The sequence below is a fragment of the Hypanus sabinus genome, chromosome 13 (genome assembly GCF_030144855.1).
Source record: "Hypanus sabinus isolate sHypSab1 chromosome 13, sHypSab1.hap1, whole genome shotgun sequence".
Lineage (NCBI taxonomy): Eukaryota > Metazoa > Chordata > Chondrichthyes > Myliobatiformes > Dasyatidae > Hypanus > Hypanus sabinus.
Genome location: NC_082718.1, coordinates 2498940 through 2515149, shown reverse-complemented (window position 1 = coordinate 2515149; position 16210 = coordinate 2498940). Strand labels below are relative to the sequence as shown.

Here is a 16210-nt window from a genome sequence, read left to right as displayed (position 1 = left end):
GTCTGTGATGTTAGAGTTTTCAGTCTGTCCGGTTGAGAATGAGATGTGAGAGTTTACACTCTGTCCGGTTCAGTCTCAGATGTGAGAGTTTACACTCTATCCGGTTCAGTCAGAGATGTGATATTTTACACTCTGTCCAGTTCAGTCTGAGATGTGAAAGTTTACGTTCTGTCCAGTTCAGATTGAGATGTGAGAGTTTACACTCTGTACGGTTCGATCAGAGATGTGACAGTTTACAGTGTGTCCAGTTCAGTCTGTGATGTTAGAGTTTACACTCTGTCCACTTCTGTCTGATTTGTGAAAGTTTACATTCTGTCCGGTTCAGAATGAGATGTGAGAGTTTACACTCTTTCCGGTTCAGAATGAGATGTGAGAGTTTACACTCTCTCCTGTTCAGTCTGAGATGTGAGAGTTTACACTCTCTCCTGTTCAGTCTGAGATGTGAGAGTTTACACTCTGTCCACTTCTGTCTGATTTGTGAAAGTTTACATTCTGTCCGGTTCAGAATGAGATGTGAGAGTTTACACTCTTTCCGGTTCAGAATGAGATGTGAGAGTTTACAGTGTGTCCTGTTCAGTCTGAGATGTGAGAGTTTACACTCTCTCCTGTTCAGTCTGAGATGTGGGAGTTTATACTCTGTCCAGTTCAGTCTGAGCTGTGAGAGTTTACACTCTGTACGGTTCGATCAGAGATGTGACAGTTTACACTATGTCCTGTTCAGTCTGAGATGTGAGAGTTTACAGTCTGTCGGGTTCAGATTGAGACGTGAGAGTTTACAGTGTATCCGGTTCAGATTGAGATGTGAGAGTTTACACTCTGTCTGGTTCAATATCTGATGTGAGCGTTTACAGTCTGTCCGGTTCAGATTGAGATGTGAGAGTTTACACTCTGTCCAGTTCAGTCTGAGATGTCAGAGTTTACACTCTGTCCACTTCAGTCTGAGATGTGAGAATTTACAGTCTGTCCGGTTCAGAATGAGATGTGAGCGTTTACACTCTTTCCTGTTTAGTCTGAGATGTGAGAGCTTACAGTCTGTCTGGTTCAGTCTGAGATGTGAGAGTTTACAGTCTCTCCGGTTCAGTCTGAGATGTGAGAGATTACACTCTGTCCAGTTCACTCTGAGATGTGAGAGTTTACAGTCTGTCCGGTTCAGCATGAGATGTGGGAGTTTACACTCTGTCCTGTTCAGGCTGAGATGTGAGAGTTTACACTCTGTCTGGTTCAGTCTGAGATGTGAGAGTTTACAGTCTCTCCGGTTCAGTCTGAGATGTGAGAGATTACACTCTGTCTTGTTCAGTCTGAGATGTGAGAGTTTACAGTCTGTCCGGTTCAGCATGAGATGTGGGAGTTTACACTCTGTCCTGTTCAGGCTGAGATGTGAGAGTTTACACTGTGTCTCTTCATTCTGGGATGAGACAGTTTACAGTCTATCCAGTTCAGTCTGAGATGTGAGAGTTTACACTCCGTCCAGTTCACTCTGAAATGTGAGAGCTTACAATCTATATGGTTCAGTCTGAAATGTAAAGAGTTTACACTCTGTCAGGTTCAGTCTGAGATGTGAGAGTTTACACTCTGTCCGGTTCAGAATGAGATGTGAGAGTTTACAGTGTGTCCTGTTCATTCGGAGATGTGAGAATTTACACTCTGTCCGGTTCAGTCTGAGATGTGAGAGCTTACAGTGTGTCCAGTTCAGTCTGTGATGCTAGAGTTTTCAGTCTGTACGTTTCCGTCTGAGATGTGAGAGTTTACACTCTGTCCGGTTCAGAATGACATGTGAGTGTTTACACTCTGTCCGGTTCAGTCTGAGATGTGAGAGTTTACAGTTTGTCCGGTTCAGCATGAGATGTGAGAGTTTACACACTGTCCGGTTCAGTCTGAGATGTGAGAGTTTACACTCTGTCCGGTTCAGTCTGAGATGTGAGAGTTTACACTCTGTCTTGTTCAGTCTGAGATGGGAGAGTTTACACTCTGTCCGGTTCAGTCTGAGATGTGGGAGTTTACACTCTATCCGGTTCGGTCAGAGATGTGAGAGTTTCCATTCTGTCCAGTTCAGTCTGAGATGTGAGCGTTTACACTGTGTTTCTTCATTCTGGGATGTGGGAGTTTACAGTCTGTCCAGTTCAGTCTGAGATGTGAGAGTTTACACTCCGTCCAGTCCACTCTGAGATGTGAGAGTTTACACCTTGTACGGTTCAGTCTGAAATATGAGAGTTTACACTCTGTCCGGTTCAGATTGAGATGTGAGAGTTTACACTCTGTCCAGTTCAGTCTGAGATGTGAAAGTTTACACTCCGTCCAGTTCAGTCTGTGGTGTGTAAGTTTACGTTCTGTCCAGTTCAGATTGAGGTGTGAGAGTTTACACTCTGTCCGGTTCAGATTGAGATTTGAGAGTTTACACCCTGTTCAGTTCAGTCTGAGATGTGTCAGTTTACACTGTGTCTGTTCATTCTGTGACGTGAGAGTTTTCAGTCTGTCCATTTCAGTCTGAGATGTCAGAGCTTACACTCTGTACGGTTCAGTCTGAAATCTGAGAGTTTATACTCTGTCCGGTTCAGTCTGAGGTGTGAGAGTTTCCACTCTGTCCAGTTCCGTCTGAGATGTGAGAGTTTACACTCTGTCCAGTTCAGTCTGAGATGTGAAAGTTTACGTTCTGTCCAGTTCAGATTGAGATGTGAGAGTTTACACTCTGTACGGTTCGATCAGAGATGTGACAGTTTACACTATGTCCGGTTCAGTCTGAGATGTGAGAGCTTACACTCTATCCGGTTCGGTCAGAGATCTGATATTTTACACTCTGTCCAGTTCAGTCTGAGCTGTGTGAGTTTACACTCTGTCCACTTCTGTCTGAGATGTGAAAGTTTACTTTCTGTCCGGTTCAGAATGAGATGTGAGAGTTTACACTCTGTCCGGTTCAGTCTGAGATGTGAGAGTTTTCACTCTGTCCGGTTCAGAATGAGATGTGAGAGTTTACACTCTGTCCGGTTCAGTCTGAGATGTGAGAGTTTTCACTCTGTCCAGTTCAGAATGAGATGTGAGAGTTTACACTCTGACCGGTTCAGTCTGAGATGTGAGAGTTTACACTCTGTCCGGTTCAGTCTGAGATGTGAGAGTTTACACTCTGTCCGGTTCAGTCTGAGATGTGAGAGTTTACAGTCTGTCCGGTTCAGTCTGAAATGTGAGAGTTTACAGTCTGTCCGGTTCAGCATGAGATGTGAGAGTTTACAGTGTTTCCTGTTCATTCGGAGATGTGAGAATTTACACTCTGTCCGGTTCAGAATGAGATGTGAGAGTTTACACTCTGTCCGGTTCAGAATGAGCTGTGAGAGTTTACACTCTGTCCGGTTCACTCTGAGATGTGAGAGTTTACACTCTGTCCTGTTCAGGCTGAGATGTGAGAGTTTACACTCTGTCTGGTTCAGTCTGAGATGGGAGAGTTTACACTCTGTCCTGTACAGTCTGAGATGTGGGATTTTACACTGTATCCGGTTCGGTCAGAGATGAGAGAGTTTCCATTCTGTCCAGTTCTGTCTGAGATGTGAGAGTTTACACTGTGTCTCTTCATTCTGAGATGTGAGAGTTTACACTCCGTCCAGTTCACTCTGAAATGTGAGAGTTTACACTCTGTCCGGTTCAGTCTGAGATGTGAGAGTTTACACTCTGTCCTGTTCAGTCTGAGATGTGGGATTTTACACTGTATCCGGTTCGGTCAGAGATGAGAGAGTTTCCATTCTGTCCAGTTCATTCTGAGATGTGAGAGTTTATACTCTGTACGGTTCAGTCTGAGATGTGAGAGTTTACAGTCTGTCCGGTTCAGCATGAGATGTGAGAGTTTACACTCTGTCTGGTTCAGTCTGAGATGGGAGAGTTTACACTCTGTCCAGTTCCGTCTGAAATGTGGGAGTTTACAGTCTATCCGGTTCGGTCAGAGATGAGAGAGTTTCCATTCTGTCCAGTTCAGTCTGAGATGTGAGAGTTTACACTGTGTCTCTTCATTCTGGGATGAGAGAGTTTACAGTCTGTCCAGTTCAGTCTGAGATGTGAGAGTTTACACTCCGTCCAGTTCCCTCTGAAATGTGAGAGCTTACAATCTATACGTTTCAGTCTGAAATGTGAGAGCTTACAATCTATACGTTTCAGTCTGAAATGTGAGAGTTTACACTCCGTCCAGTTCTGTCTGAGATGTGAAAGTTTACGTTCTGTCCAGTTCAGGTTGAGATGTGAGAGTTTACACTGTGTCTGTTCATTCTGTGATGTGAGAGTTTACAGACTGTCCAGTTCAGTCTGAGATGTGAGAGCTTTCACTCTTTACGGTTCAGTCTGAAATCTGAGAGTTTACACTCTGTCCGGTTCAGCTTGAGATGTGAGAGTTTACACTCTGTCTGGTTCAGACTGAGATGTGAGAGTTTCCACTCTGTCCAGTTCCGTCTGAGATGTGAGAGTTTACACTCTGTCCAGTTCAGTCTGAGATGTGAAAGTTTACGTTCTGTCCAGTTCAGATTGTGATGTGAGAGTTTACACTCCGTACGGTTCGATCAGAGATGTGACAGTTTACACTATGTCCAGTTCAGTCTGAGGTGTGAGAGTTTACAGTGTATCCTGTTCAGTCTGAGATGTGAGAGTTTACACTCTGTCCTTTTCAGTCTGAGCTGTGTGAGTTTACACTCTGTCCACTTCTGTCTGAGATGTGAAAGTTTACTTCCTGTCCGGTTCAGAATGAGATGTGAATGTTTACAGTCTGTCCGGTTCAGTCTGAGATGTGAGAGTTTACAGTGTTTCCTGTTCATTCGGAGATGTGAGAATTTACACTCTGTCCGGTTCAGAATGAGATGTGAGAGTTTACTCTCTGACCGGTTCAGTCTGAGATGTGAGAGTTTACACTCTGTCCGGTTCAGTCTGAGATGTGAGAGTTTACAGTGTTTCCTGTTCATTCGGAGATGTGAGAATTTACACTCTGTCCGGTTCAGAATGAGATGTGAGAGTTTACTGTCTGACCGGTTCAGTCTGAGATGTGAGAGTTTACACTCTGTCCGGTTCAGTCTGAGATGTGAGAGTTTACACTCTGTCCTGTTCAGTCTGAGATGTGGGATTTTACACTGTATCCGGTTCGGTCAGAGATGAGAGAGTTTCCATTCTGTCCAGTTCATTCTGAGATGTGAGAGTTTATACTCTGTACGGTTCAGTCTGAGATGTGAGAGTTTACAGTCTGTCCGGTTCAGCATGAGATGTGAGAGTTTACACTCTGTCTGGTTCAGTCTGAGATGGGAGAGTTTACACTCTGTCCAGTTCCGTCTGAAATGTGGGAGTTTACAGTCTATCCGGTTCGGTCAGAGATGAGAGAGTTTCCATTCTGTCCAGTTCAGTCTGAGATGTGAGAGTTTACACTGTGTCTCTTCATTCTGGGATGAGAGAGTTTACAGTCTGTCCAGTTCAGTCTGAGATGTGAGAGTTTACACTCCGTCCAGTTCCCTCTGAAATGTGAGAGCTTACAATCTATACGTTTCAGTCTGAAATGTGAGAGCTTACAATCTATACGTTTCAGTCTGAAATGTGAGAGTTTACACTCCGTCCAGTTCTGTCTGAGATGTGAAAGTTTACGTTCTGTCCAGTTCAGGTTGAGATGTGAGAGTTTACACTGTGTCTGTTCATTCTGTGATGTGAGAGTTTACAGACTGTCCAGTTCAGTCTGAGATGTGAGAGCTTTCACTCTTTACGGTTCAGTCTGAAATCTGAGAGTTTACACTCTGTCCGGTTCAGCTTGAGATGTGAGAGTTTACACTCTGTCTGGTTCAGACTGAGATGTGAGAGTTTCCACTCTGTCCAGTTCCGTCTGAGATGTGAGAGTTTACACTCTGTCCAGTTCAGTCTGAGATGTGAAAGTTTACGTTCTGTCCAGTTCAGATTGTGATGTGAGAGTTTACACTCCGTACGGTTCGATCAGAGATGTGACAGTTTACACTATGTCCAGTTCAGTCTGAGGTGTGAGAGTTTACAGTGTATCCTGTTCAGTCTGAGATGTGAGAGTTTACACTCTGTCCTTTTCAGTCTGAGCTGTGTGAGTTTACACTCTGTCCACTTCTGTCTGAGATGTGAAAGTTTACTTCCTGTCCGGTTCAGAATGAGATGTGAATGTTTACAGTCTGTCCGGTTCAGTCTGAGATGTGAGAGTTTACAGTGTTTCCTGTTCATTCGGAGATGTGAGAATTTACACTCTGTCCGGTTCAGAATGAGATGTGAGAGTTTACTCTCTGACCGGTTCAGTCTGAGATGTGAGAGTTTACACTCTGTCCGGTTCAGTCTGAGATGTGAGAGTTTACAGTGTTTCCTGTTCATTCGGAGATGTGAGAATTTACACTCTGTCCGGTTCAGAATGAGATGTGAGAGTTTACTGTCTGACCGGTTCAGTCTGAGATGTGAGAGTTTACACTCTGTCCGGTTCAGTCTGAGATGTGAGAGTTTACAGTGTTTCCTGTTCATTCGGAGATGTGAGAATTTACACTCTGTCCGGTTCAGAATGAGCTGTGAGAGTTTTCACTCTGTCCGGTTCAGTCTGAGATGTGAGAGTTTACATTCTGTCTGGTTCCGTCTGAGATGTGAGTGTTTACACTCTGTCCAGTTCAGTCTGAAATATGAGAGTTTACAGTGTTTCCTGTTCATTCGGAGATGTGATATTTTACACTCTGTCCAGTTCAGTCTGAGATGTGAGAGTTTACACTCTGTCCAGTTCAGTCTGAGCTGTGAGAGTTTACACTCTGTCCACTTCTGTCTGAGATGTGAAAGTTTACATTCTGTCCGATTCAGAATGAGATGTGAGAGTTTACACTCTGTCCGGTTCAGTCTGAGATTTGAGAGTTTACAGTCTGTCCAGTTCAGTCTAAAATGTGAGAGTTTACAGTCTGTCCAGTTCAGAGTGAGATGTGAGATTTTACACTCTGTCCGGTTCAGAATGAGATGTGAGAGTTTACACTCTGTCTGGATCAGTCTGAGATGTGAGAGTTTACACTCTGTCTGTATCTTAATTTCTGAATAGAGAGTGTAATTTCTATCCTCTTTTGCTCCCTTGCAGTTTACTTTTTTAACTTTGGAATGACAGATTTTGGAGTCTCCTCGCTGGTGCGTATACTGGATGCAGTGAAAGTGACATCCTTTGCTGTACAGGAGGGAAATGTGGCTGTGCACTGCCACGCAGGACTCGGAAGGACAGGTTTGTCAAAGTTAATGTCTGCTGTTTTGTCATCTGTGCAGGTAAAATGACAACTTCCTTGCAGCAGTATCACAGACATGGAGCATGAGATTAGCAGTATTCAGAAGAAAAACATCAATTAAATATACACAACTTTTACTAGAAAGAAAACATTTACAATGAAGGGAAACAGTAGCCCGTTTAGTGCACAATGTTCCTAAACTGAGGTGCTGAATGGGGACGTGCCTGTTCATTGAAAAACTTAAGTCACTGTTTTGAACCTGGTGTGTGGGACTTCAGGCTTCTGCATCTCCTGCTTGATGGTGGCTGTGAGAAGATGGCAAGGGTTCTGGTAGCTGGAGAAGGTGGCTTGTCCTCAATGGTGAAAATTTTCTTTCAGCAGGAAAATCATTCTATTACCTCAGCCATGGTCTGTTGTGAAAAATGGTAGGTTCGGCATGGTTCTAACAAGCCTTCCCTATAAAAAAAACCCAGAGCAACAGACACTCCAAAGATCTCATCCCTGGGAAGTTAAAGACAGACCTTGGACAGAGGACTTTAAGGGAGCCTCTGTTGGCAGCCAGTGCCCCAGTAGTGGCAATGAGCTGAAGTAATTAAGCAAGACCATGAGAGACACAGAGCTGTTTAATCAGCTCCTTAAACTTTCCATTTCAAAATGCTGTATGTGTTGGATGAGGGACGTGGGTAATGGCTAATTGAGCAAATAGGTTCCTACAGAGTAGGACTATAGTGAGATGTGCAGCAAAGTTGGCTGGAATGATTTGTGATACAACTGGGGAATTGATAGTTGATTCAAAGTCTGAATGGTTGTCTACTGTGTATCTGTGACCAGCATCAATCCTAGTTCGGTAGTTAACGTTCTCATGCAAGAGTTAAAAGTACTTCCACTGACACCATTGAATCTTGGATGCTGCTCCTCTGCAGTACATGGGGAGTGCTAAACTGTTGGAGGTGGAAGGGATATTGAACTCAGGCCTATTGACCCCAGTGCTGGGTACCTGTCCAAGAATTATCCAGAAAGTCACAATCAGTGTTTGTTCTTTAACATTACACACATGGCTGATATGGATATCATCTGTGCAACCGTGTTGTACTCAAACTGGCAAACTTCAAAAGATGCTGTCTGGCCTACTGAGTTCTGCCAGCATGTTGTGTTTTTTAAACCCCAAAAGAGTTGCTGTTTTGGGACACTCGGGGTGTAACAGTCAAGCAGAAGTGTTCACACCTAATCAAGCCGACAAGTTCTGACTGGTGCTGTTAGCAAACGTTACAGCTTCACATGACAGAGACAGCAGGGTTACTCACGTTGCCTATATGGTTACTGAAAATACAAGTTGATCAAATATTTTGCTGCAAGTCAGCACTGCAGTTGGTGATGCAAGCTCCCTGCTCTACCTGCTGCTGTAATGTGTTAACAAGCACATCTGCTTGTATCAGACTTCTCGACTCCACACACCACATCCCACTCCAGCACCAGCTGATCAAAGTTCAAAGTAAAATTTATTATCACAGTACATTATCAAATTCTTTTTCTGTGGGCATACTTGGTCAATCTATAGAACAGTAACTGCAAACAGGTTCTGTAAGTGTAAACAAACCACGCAAATGCAAATAATAAATAAATAACGGGCATGAAATAACAAAAGACTGAAAAAATGTACTGGACTGAATCAATTACATTTTGTAGGATTTTCCACTCAAAGGCATTGGTGTTCCCATACCATTGCCATAATGTAGCCAGTCGGGACACTTTCCATCACACATCTATTGAAGTTTGCCAAGGTTTTTGATGACATGCTGAATATCTGCAAATTCCTGAGGAAGTAGAGGTGTTGTTGTGTTTTCTTCACAGTTACATTTATATGATGGGTCCAGCAGAGGTCCTTTTGAGATAGTGACATCCAGGAATTTAAAGTTACCAACACTCTCCACCTTTAATCCTCTGATGATTACTGGCTCAGGGACCTCTGGTTTCCCTCTCCTGAAATTATTGACAAAGAGTGAGAGGTTGTTGTTATTACACCACTCAGCCAAGTTTTCAAACTTCCTCCTCTATGCTGATTCATCACCTCCTTTGATACAACCCATAACAATGGTGTCATCAGCAAACTGGTATATAGTGTTTGAGCTGTACTTAGCCACACCATCACAGGTGTAAAGTGAGTCGAGCAGGGGGCTAAGTACACAGACCTGCAGGGTTCCTGTGTGGATGGAGATTGTGGAGATCCTTTGCCAATCTGAACTAACTGGGGTCTAAAAGTAAGGAAATCCAGGATCCAATTGCTACTGGGGGTGAAGGAGGAAAGGGGGAGATCTTGAAGCTCAGGTCTTGGAGTTTACTGATTAGTTTTGAGTGGATGAGGGTATTAAATGCTGAGCTGTGATCAATAAAGAGCATCTTGATGTATGCAACTTTGCTGTCCAGATGTTCTAGGGTTGTGTGAAGGGCCAATGAGATTGCATCTGCTGTGGACCTGTTGCTTCGGTAGGGGAATTAGAGCAGATCTAAGTCACTGTTCAGGCAGATGCTTCAACATCAGCCTCTCAAAACACTTCATCACTGTGGATGTAAGTGCCACTGGGTGATGGTCACTTAGACAGGTTACCATCCTCTTCTTGGGTGTCGGTATGATTGAAGCCTGCTTGAAGCAGGTGGGTACCACACACTGCCGGAGTGAGCGATTGAAGATATCTGTGAGTACACCAGCTGGTTGGTCAGCACAGGTCTTCGGTACTTGGCCAGGTACTCTGTCTGGACCAGCTGATTTCCTTGGATTCACTCTGTTGAAGGCATCTTCAGATACTGAGACCAAAGGATCATCAAGAGATCTGAGGGTATGCGATGGTTCCTCCCTGGTCAAGTGGTTAAAGCGAACACAGAAGGCATTGGGCTCAGATGGAAATCATCAGTACCCTGGAGTACCCTGCCAGGAGTTTGCATGTTAGCAACTTCACAGCCTCACAAAACTCTGTTTAAAATGAAAACAATTATTCTCCTGATTTTCATCCTGCAATTAATATCCTATTCTTCTTCATTTTTTCTGCAACATTCAATCACAGGAAATCTCTGTGACTCTGTTACATCACTTCATTTGAATAATTTTACCTCAAATTGCTTCCCCCCCCCCCCCTCCACGTGGTCATCTTAACAGAAACACCTCCAATTCTTTAAACTATTTCTTTTGCTCTTCCTGCCACGTCATGAAATTTGTTAACTGGCATGTGTCGTGAAATTTGTTAATCTATGCCGATGATGATAAACATGATTCTGAGGTTCTGTGTGTCAGCATGCTTGCCTTTCCCTTACCATCCCTCCTATGGTCCAGGCACCAAAACTACACTCTGTTCCATCCTACTCTGATTTCCTCCGAGGTTTAATGTGAATCGCCTCTCCTATGGTCCAGGCACCAAAACTACACTCTGTTCCATCCTACTCCGATTTCCCCCAAGGTTTAATGTGAATCGCCTCTCCTATGGTCCAGGCACCAAACCCACACACTGCTCCATCCTACTCCGATTTCCCCCAAGGTTTAATGTGAATCGCCTCTCCTATGGTCCAGGCACCAAACCCACACACTGCTCCATCCTACTCCGATTTCCCCCAAGGTTTAATGTGAATCGCCTCTCCTATGGTCCAGGCACCAAACCCACACACTGCTCCATCCTACTCCGATTTCCCCCAAGGTTTAATGTGAATCGCCTCTCCTATGGTCCAGGCACCAAAACCACACACTGCTCCAAACTACTCCGATTTCCCCCAAGGTTTAATGTGAATCGCCTCTCCTATGGTCCAGGCACCAAAACCACACTGTGATCCTTCCTACTTCGATTCCCCCCCCCTGCCCCCCCCAAAGTTTAATGTTGATCTTCTCCCCTATGGTCCTGACACCAAAACTACACTGTGATCCTTCCTACTCTGATTTCCCCAAGGTTTAATATTGATTCAGCGTCCAATCAGAATTCGGAGTAACATTACTGAGGACAGCCAAACAGGTTTGTAAAATACAAGTTTGTGTTTATGTCTTTTGAAATATGAGCAACTAGATAACTAGATGACTTTCAGATCAGTTTACACCCAAACAATAACTGACACCAAACTCTTCCCATGCACAAAGACAGCATTTAACCCAGCACTGGTGGAGAGTGGTTAAGGCAATGGACATGAAATCCATTGGGTTTTCCACACAGGTTTGAGTCCTGCAGATTACATGTTTCCATTATTTGGAGCCGACACAGTAGCTTAGTGGTTAGTACAATGTTATTACAGCACCGCAAAACCAGGTTCAGTGTTCTCACTGTAGGGAGTTTGTACGTTCTCTCGATGACCGTGCGGGATTCCTCTCACATCCCAAACGTACCATTTAGTAGGTTAATTGATCACACGGGTGTAACTGGGCCTATTGGCATGGAAGGGCCTGTTACCGTGCTGAATCTCTAAATTAAGATAAAAATAAGTATGTGGAGGCAATTTACAGGAATGTTTTGTGGTATTTTACCAGTTGTGAAGAATATCTATCCCCCAGGTTCCACTCTTCATGCCTAAATATTATTTCACCATTACAAGTTGCCAAGACATAGAAATTAAAGGCATAGCCTTTGGAGGATTTCCTCTCTAAAACTCCTCTCTTTTACTTATCCCATCTTAAACCTTAGACCAACCTTCTTTTTAGGTGGCTTGGTCTTGATATTCCTTGAATAAATCTCCTTTGAAATTGTGTGATCATTTTGTTCAATAAAAGGCTGTAGACAAATGAAACTCAGTCAGCTCCATCAGAGGCTCTGGCCTCCACAGCATCCAGGCCAGGACTTATTTAAAAGATAATGTCTCAAGAAGGTGACATGCCTCATTAAAGACCTCTCCATCCAGGACATTTCCTCGTCTCAACACTACAATCAGGGAACAGGTACAGGAGCCTGAAGAGACACACTCAATATTTCAGGAACTTCTTCTTCCTTTCCCGCCATCAGATGAACCCATAGAACCATAAAACACTACAGCACAATACAGGCCCTTCAGCCCTCCATGTTGTGCTGACCCATATAATCCTTAAAGAAAGTACTAAACCCACTCTACCCCATAACCCTCCATTTTTCTGTCATCCATGTGCCTGTCCAAGAGGCTCTTAAATACCCCTAATGTTTTAACTTCCACCACCATCCCTGGCAAGTCATTCCAGGCACTCACAACCCTCTGTGTAAAAAAAACTTACCACTGATATCTCCCCTAAACTTCCCTCCCTTAATTTTGTACATATGCCTTCTGGTGCTTGCTATTGGTGCCCTGGGAAACAGATACTGACTATCCACCCTACCTATGTCTCTCATAATCTTGTAGGCCTCTATCAAGTCCCCTCTCATTCTTCTACATTCCAAAGAGAAAAGTCCCAGCTCTGCTAGCCTTGCTTCATATGACTTGTTCTCCAATCCAGGCAACATCCTGGTAAATCTCCTCTGCACCCTCTCCATAGCTTCCTCATCCTTCCTATAATGAGGTGACCAAAATTGAACACAATACTCTATACACAATACACAAGTGTGGTCTCACCAGAGATTTGTAGAATTGCAACATGATCTCTCTACTCTTGAACTCAATCCCCTTGTTAATGAAGCCTAGCAACCCATTGGCCTTCTTAACTACCCTATCAACCTGTGCAGTGACCTTGAGGGATGTATGGATTTGAACCCCAAGGTCCCTTTGTTCATCCACACTCTTAAGTAACTGATCATTAATCCTGTACTCAGTCTTCTGGTTTGTCCTTCCAAAATGCATCACCTCACACTTGTTCGGATTGAACTCCATCTCCCATTTTTCTGCCCAACTCTGCAGCCTGTCTATATCCTCTCGTAACCTTCGACCACTTACAGCTCTATCCACAACTCCTCCAATCTTCGTGTCATCCGCAAACTTACTCACCCATCCTTCCGCCTCTACATCCAGGTCATTTATAAAAATCACAAATAGCAGGGATCCCAGGACAGATCCCTGCGGCATTCCACTAGTCACCGACCTCCAGGCAGAATACCTTCCTTCCACAACTACCCTCTGCTTTCTTCCTTTAAGCCAATTTTTTTTATCCAAACAGCCAAGGTTCCACGTATCCCATGCCTCATGACTTTCTGGATGAGTCTCTCATGAGGGACCTTGTCAAATGCTTAAGTCCATGTAGACCACATCCACTGCCCTACGCTCATCAATTTCTTTTGTTACCTCTTCAAAAAACTCAGTCAGGCTCGTGAGGCACGATCTTCCCTTCACAAAGCCATGTTGACTATCCATGAGTAGACTGTACTTCTCCAAATGCTCATAGATCCTATCCTTAAGGATCCTTTCCAGTAGTTTGCAGATTACCGATGTAAGACTCACCAGTCTATAGTTCCCAGGTTTCTCCCTATAACCTTTTTTAAACAAGGGAACTACATTTGCCATTCTCCATCCTCTGGCACTTCCCCTGTAGACAAAGAGAATTCAAAGGGACACTATCTGGCTATTTTTGCTCTCTTTTTGCACTACATACCCAGTTGTATGTTTCTTACTGTGATTTATAAATGTTTTATTATTATGTCTTGCGATGTTCTGCTGCCATAAAACAACAAATTTCATGCTATATGCCAGTGAAATTAAACCTGATTCTGATTTAAGTTCCAGCAGCACTAAACATGGGAAGTTGTGAACACTGTAGTTGATACTTTCCCACAACAAGAGAAGCTCACTGTGCATTTCCTTGTTCTCTGGCAGGCGTGCTGATTGCCTGTTACCTGGTCTATGCCACCCGCCTCAGCCCCTGTGAAGCCGTCCAGTATGTCCGGATCAAGCGTCCCTTCTCCATCCAGACACGCACTCAGATTGACCTGGTCTTTGATTTTGCCCAGTTTGTGGACTCTCAGAGAACGGTGTTCACCAGTGCCAACCCGCATGCCCACCCCGTCACCCTACAGCAACACCTTTATCGCCAGCAATATCTCCTGCATGGCTATGAAGCGCGGCGCCTCAAGTATGTGCCCAAAATGGTGGACTATGCCTGCAAGAGGCTTCTGCAGCTGGCATTCGATAGAGCGGACAGTGTCGCAGTGCAGGTGGAGAAGCAAAAGGAGATGAGTGACCGTGTCATGACCTTGCGCATCAGGAAGACCATCGCTTCCTTCATTCCCCTGTTAGAGTCTTGCCAGACAAACAAGGATCCCGTGGACCCAGACAATGTGCTGAGACCTCCCATCGACACGAACGGCTTCCTTAAACTGGGCATTTCCTCAGATGGATGCACAGGGGTCTATTCAGGCAGATTTGCCAGGCTATCACGATCCCTCAGTGACTCCAGTCTCTGCAGATCCACATGCAAATATCAAGCACAGGTAACGGACATGTCAGAGGTGGATCAGTGTTAGGAGCCAGGACCTGTGCTGAGTGGCAAAGAAAATATCAAGGAGCAAGCAAGATGGTATTTTACAAACTGAGACTTGCTTCATGGGTTCAGGTGCATGCAAACATTTGATAGAGGGCATTCATTTCATGCATGGCTAATAAAAGGGGGCAGATTGGGAAGAAAGTATAGTGGGAGTTGGAGGGAGGATTTTTACAAAGAGTGTGGTAGGTGTGTAGAAAGCACTGCACAGATGGTGGTAAAGGTAGATACATTAGGGACATTTAAGAGACTCTTAGATAAGCACATGGATGAAAGTAAACTGTAGGTCAACATGGGAGGGAAGACTCAGATTGATCTTGGAGAAGGTTAAAGGGTCAGCACAACTTGATGGACTGAAGGTCCTGCATTGTGCTGTACCATGTTCCTGAGTTCATTCATATTGGGAACAAGTCCAAGCTGGGATCTGCTTGAAGGGATCACTGAGTATGGTCCAGTTATGGTACCTAAGGGAAAATAGGAGATTGATTAAGTGAGTATTGGATTGAAACTGTGTGTGTGTGTGTATGTGCTTTGAATGAAAATACAATGCTTGTTTGATCAGGTTACATGTATGCAGTCTGTGCAAACAGATCAACAGGAGGATACAGTTCTGGGTAAAGTCTGAAAGGACACTGGAGTTCTGGGTAAAGTCAGAAAACCGTCAAACTACTCAACAGATGAGACAATGTCTGTGGACAGGGGACCAGAGTTAACACTTCGGGTCAACAATTTTTTTCAAGAGACCCCTCACAACAGATGCTGTCTGACCTGCTGAGTATTTTCAATATTTTCTGCTTTGATTTTTATTTCCAGCATCTTTTGCTTTTTGTTTTTCCTAAAAATAGAATATAGAGCGGTATAACACAGGAGAGGCCATTCAGACGGTGATGCTGTACTGATCTTGATGCCAATTTACACTAAATATCCACCTCCTGTTTATTGTCCATATCACTCTGTATTCCACTGTCTACCTGAAATCCTCATTAACAGCAACAAACAACCCACTTTCACCGTCGCCCTGGCTAACTGGCACTGCTCTAGCCCCTGCTAGCCGGTGCCCAGCACCTACCACTCTCTACATAAATAAATTTGCTCCTCATGCCACCTTTAAATTTTCCCCTCTGACATTAAATGCAGGTCCTCTGGTGTTAGACATTCCTACACTGTGTACTTAGCGTGGAACTGTTACAGCTCATGGTGTCAGAGTTCAGTCCCGGCATCCTCTTTACGGAGTCTGTACACCTTCCCAGTGGAATGTGTGGGTTTTCCTCGGATCCTCCAGTTTCTCCCCACAGTCCAAAGTCAGAGCAGGTGGGTTAATTGGTCATTGTGAATTGCCCTGTGATTAGGTTAGGGTTAAATTGTGGCAGCGGGGGTGGGGGGGGGGAATGTGACTCAAAGAGCCTATTCTACACCATATCTGTAAATAAATAAATGGACTAATTTGACTCGCTATCCAATCCATGTCTCTTATGATTTTAAAATCCTGCATTGGGTCTCCCTTCAGTCTCCAACAATCTAGGGAGAAGAAACGGTATTTGTTCAACCTTTCGTTGTAGCTGATATGCTAGAGACCAGGCAGTATCCTGCTGAACCTGTTCTGCACAAT

General features: G+C 44.2%; 1 protein-coding gene across 1 annotated transcript in view; it reads left to right on the top strand.

The window, feature by feature from the left end:
* Nucleotides 1-16210, top strand: part of zgc:77752 (uncharacterized protein LOC393862 homolog) — a gene marked incomplete at its 3' end in the record, with an annotated part of 87482 nt that overhangs the window by 56175 nt on the left and 15097 nt on the right. Inside the window, exons 4-5 of the mRNA XM_059988468.1 lie at nt 7064-7201; nt 13938-14551. Of these exons, the coding sequence (XP_059844451.1) occupies nt 7064-7201; nt 13938-14551 (752 nt within the window). The remainder of the gene's footprint in view (nt 1-7063; nt 7202-13937; nt 14552-16210) is intronic.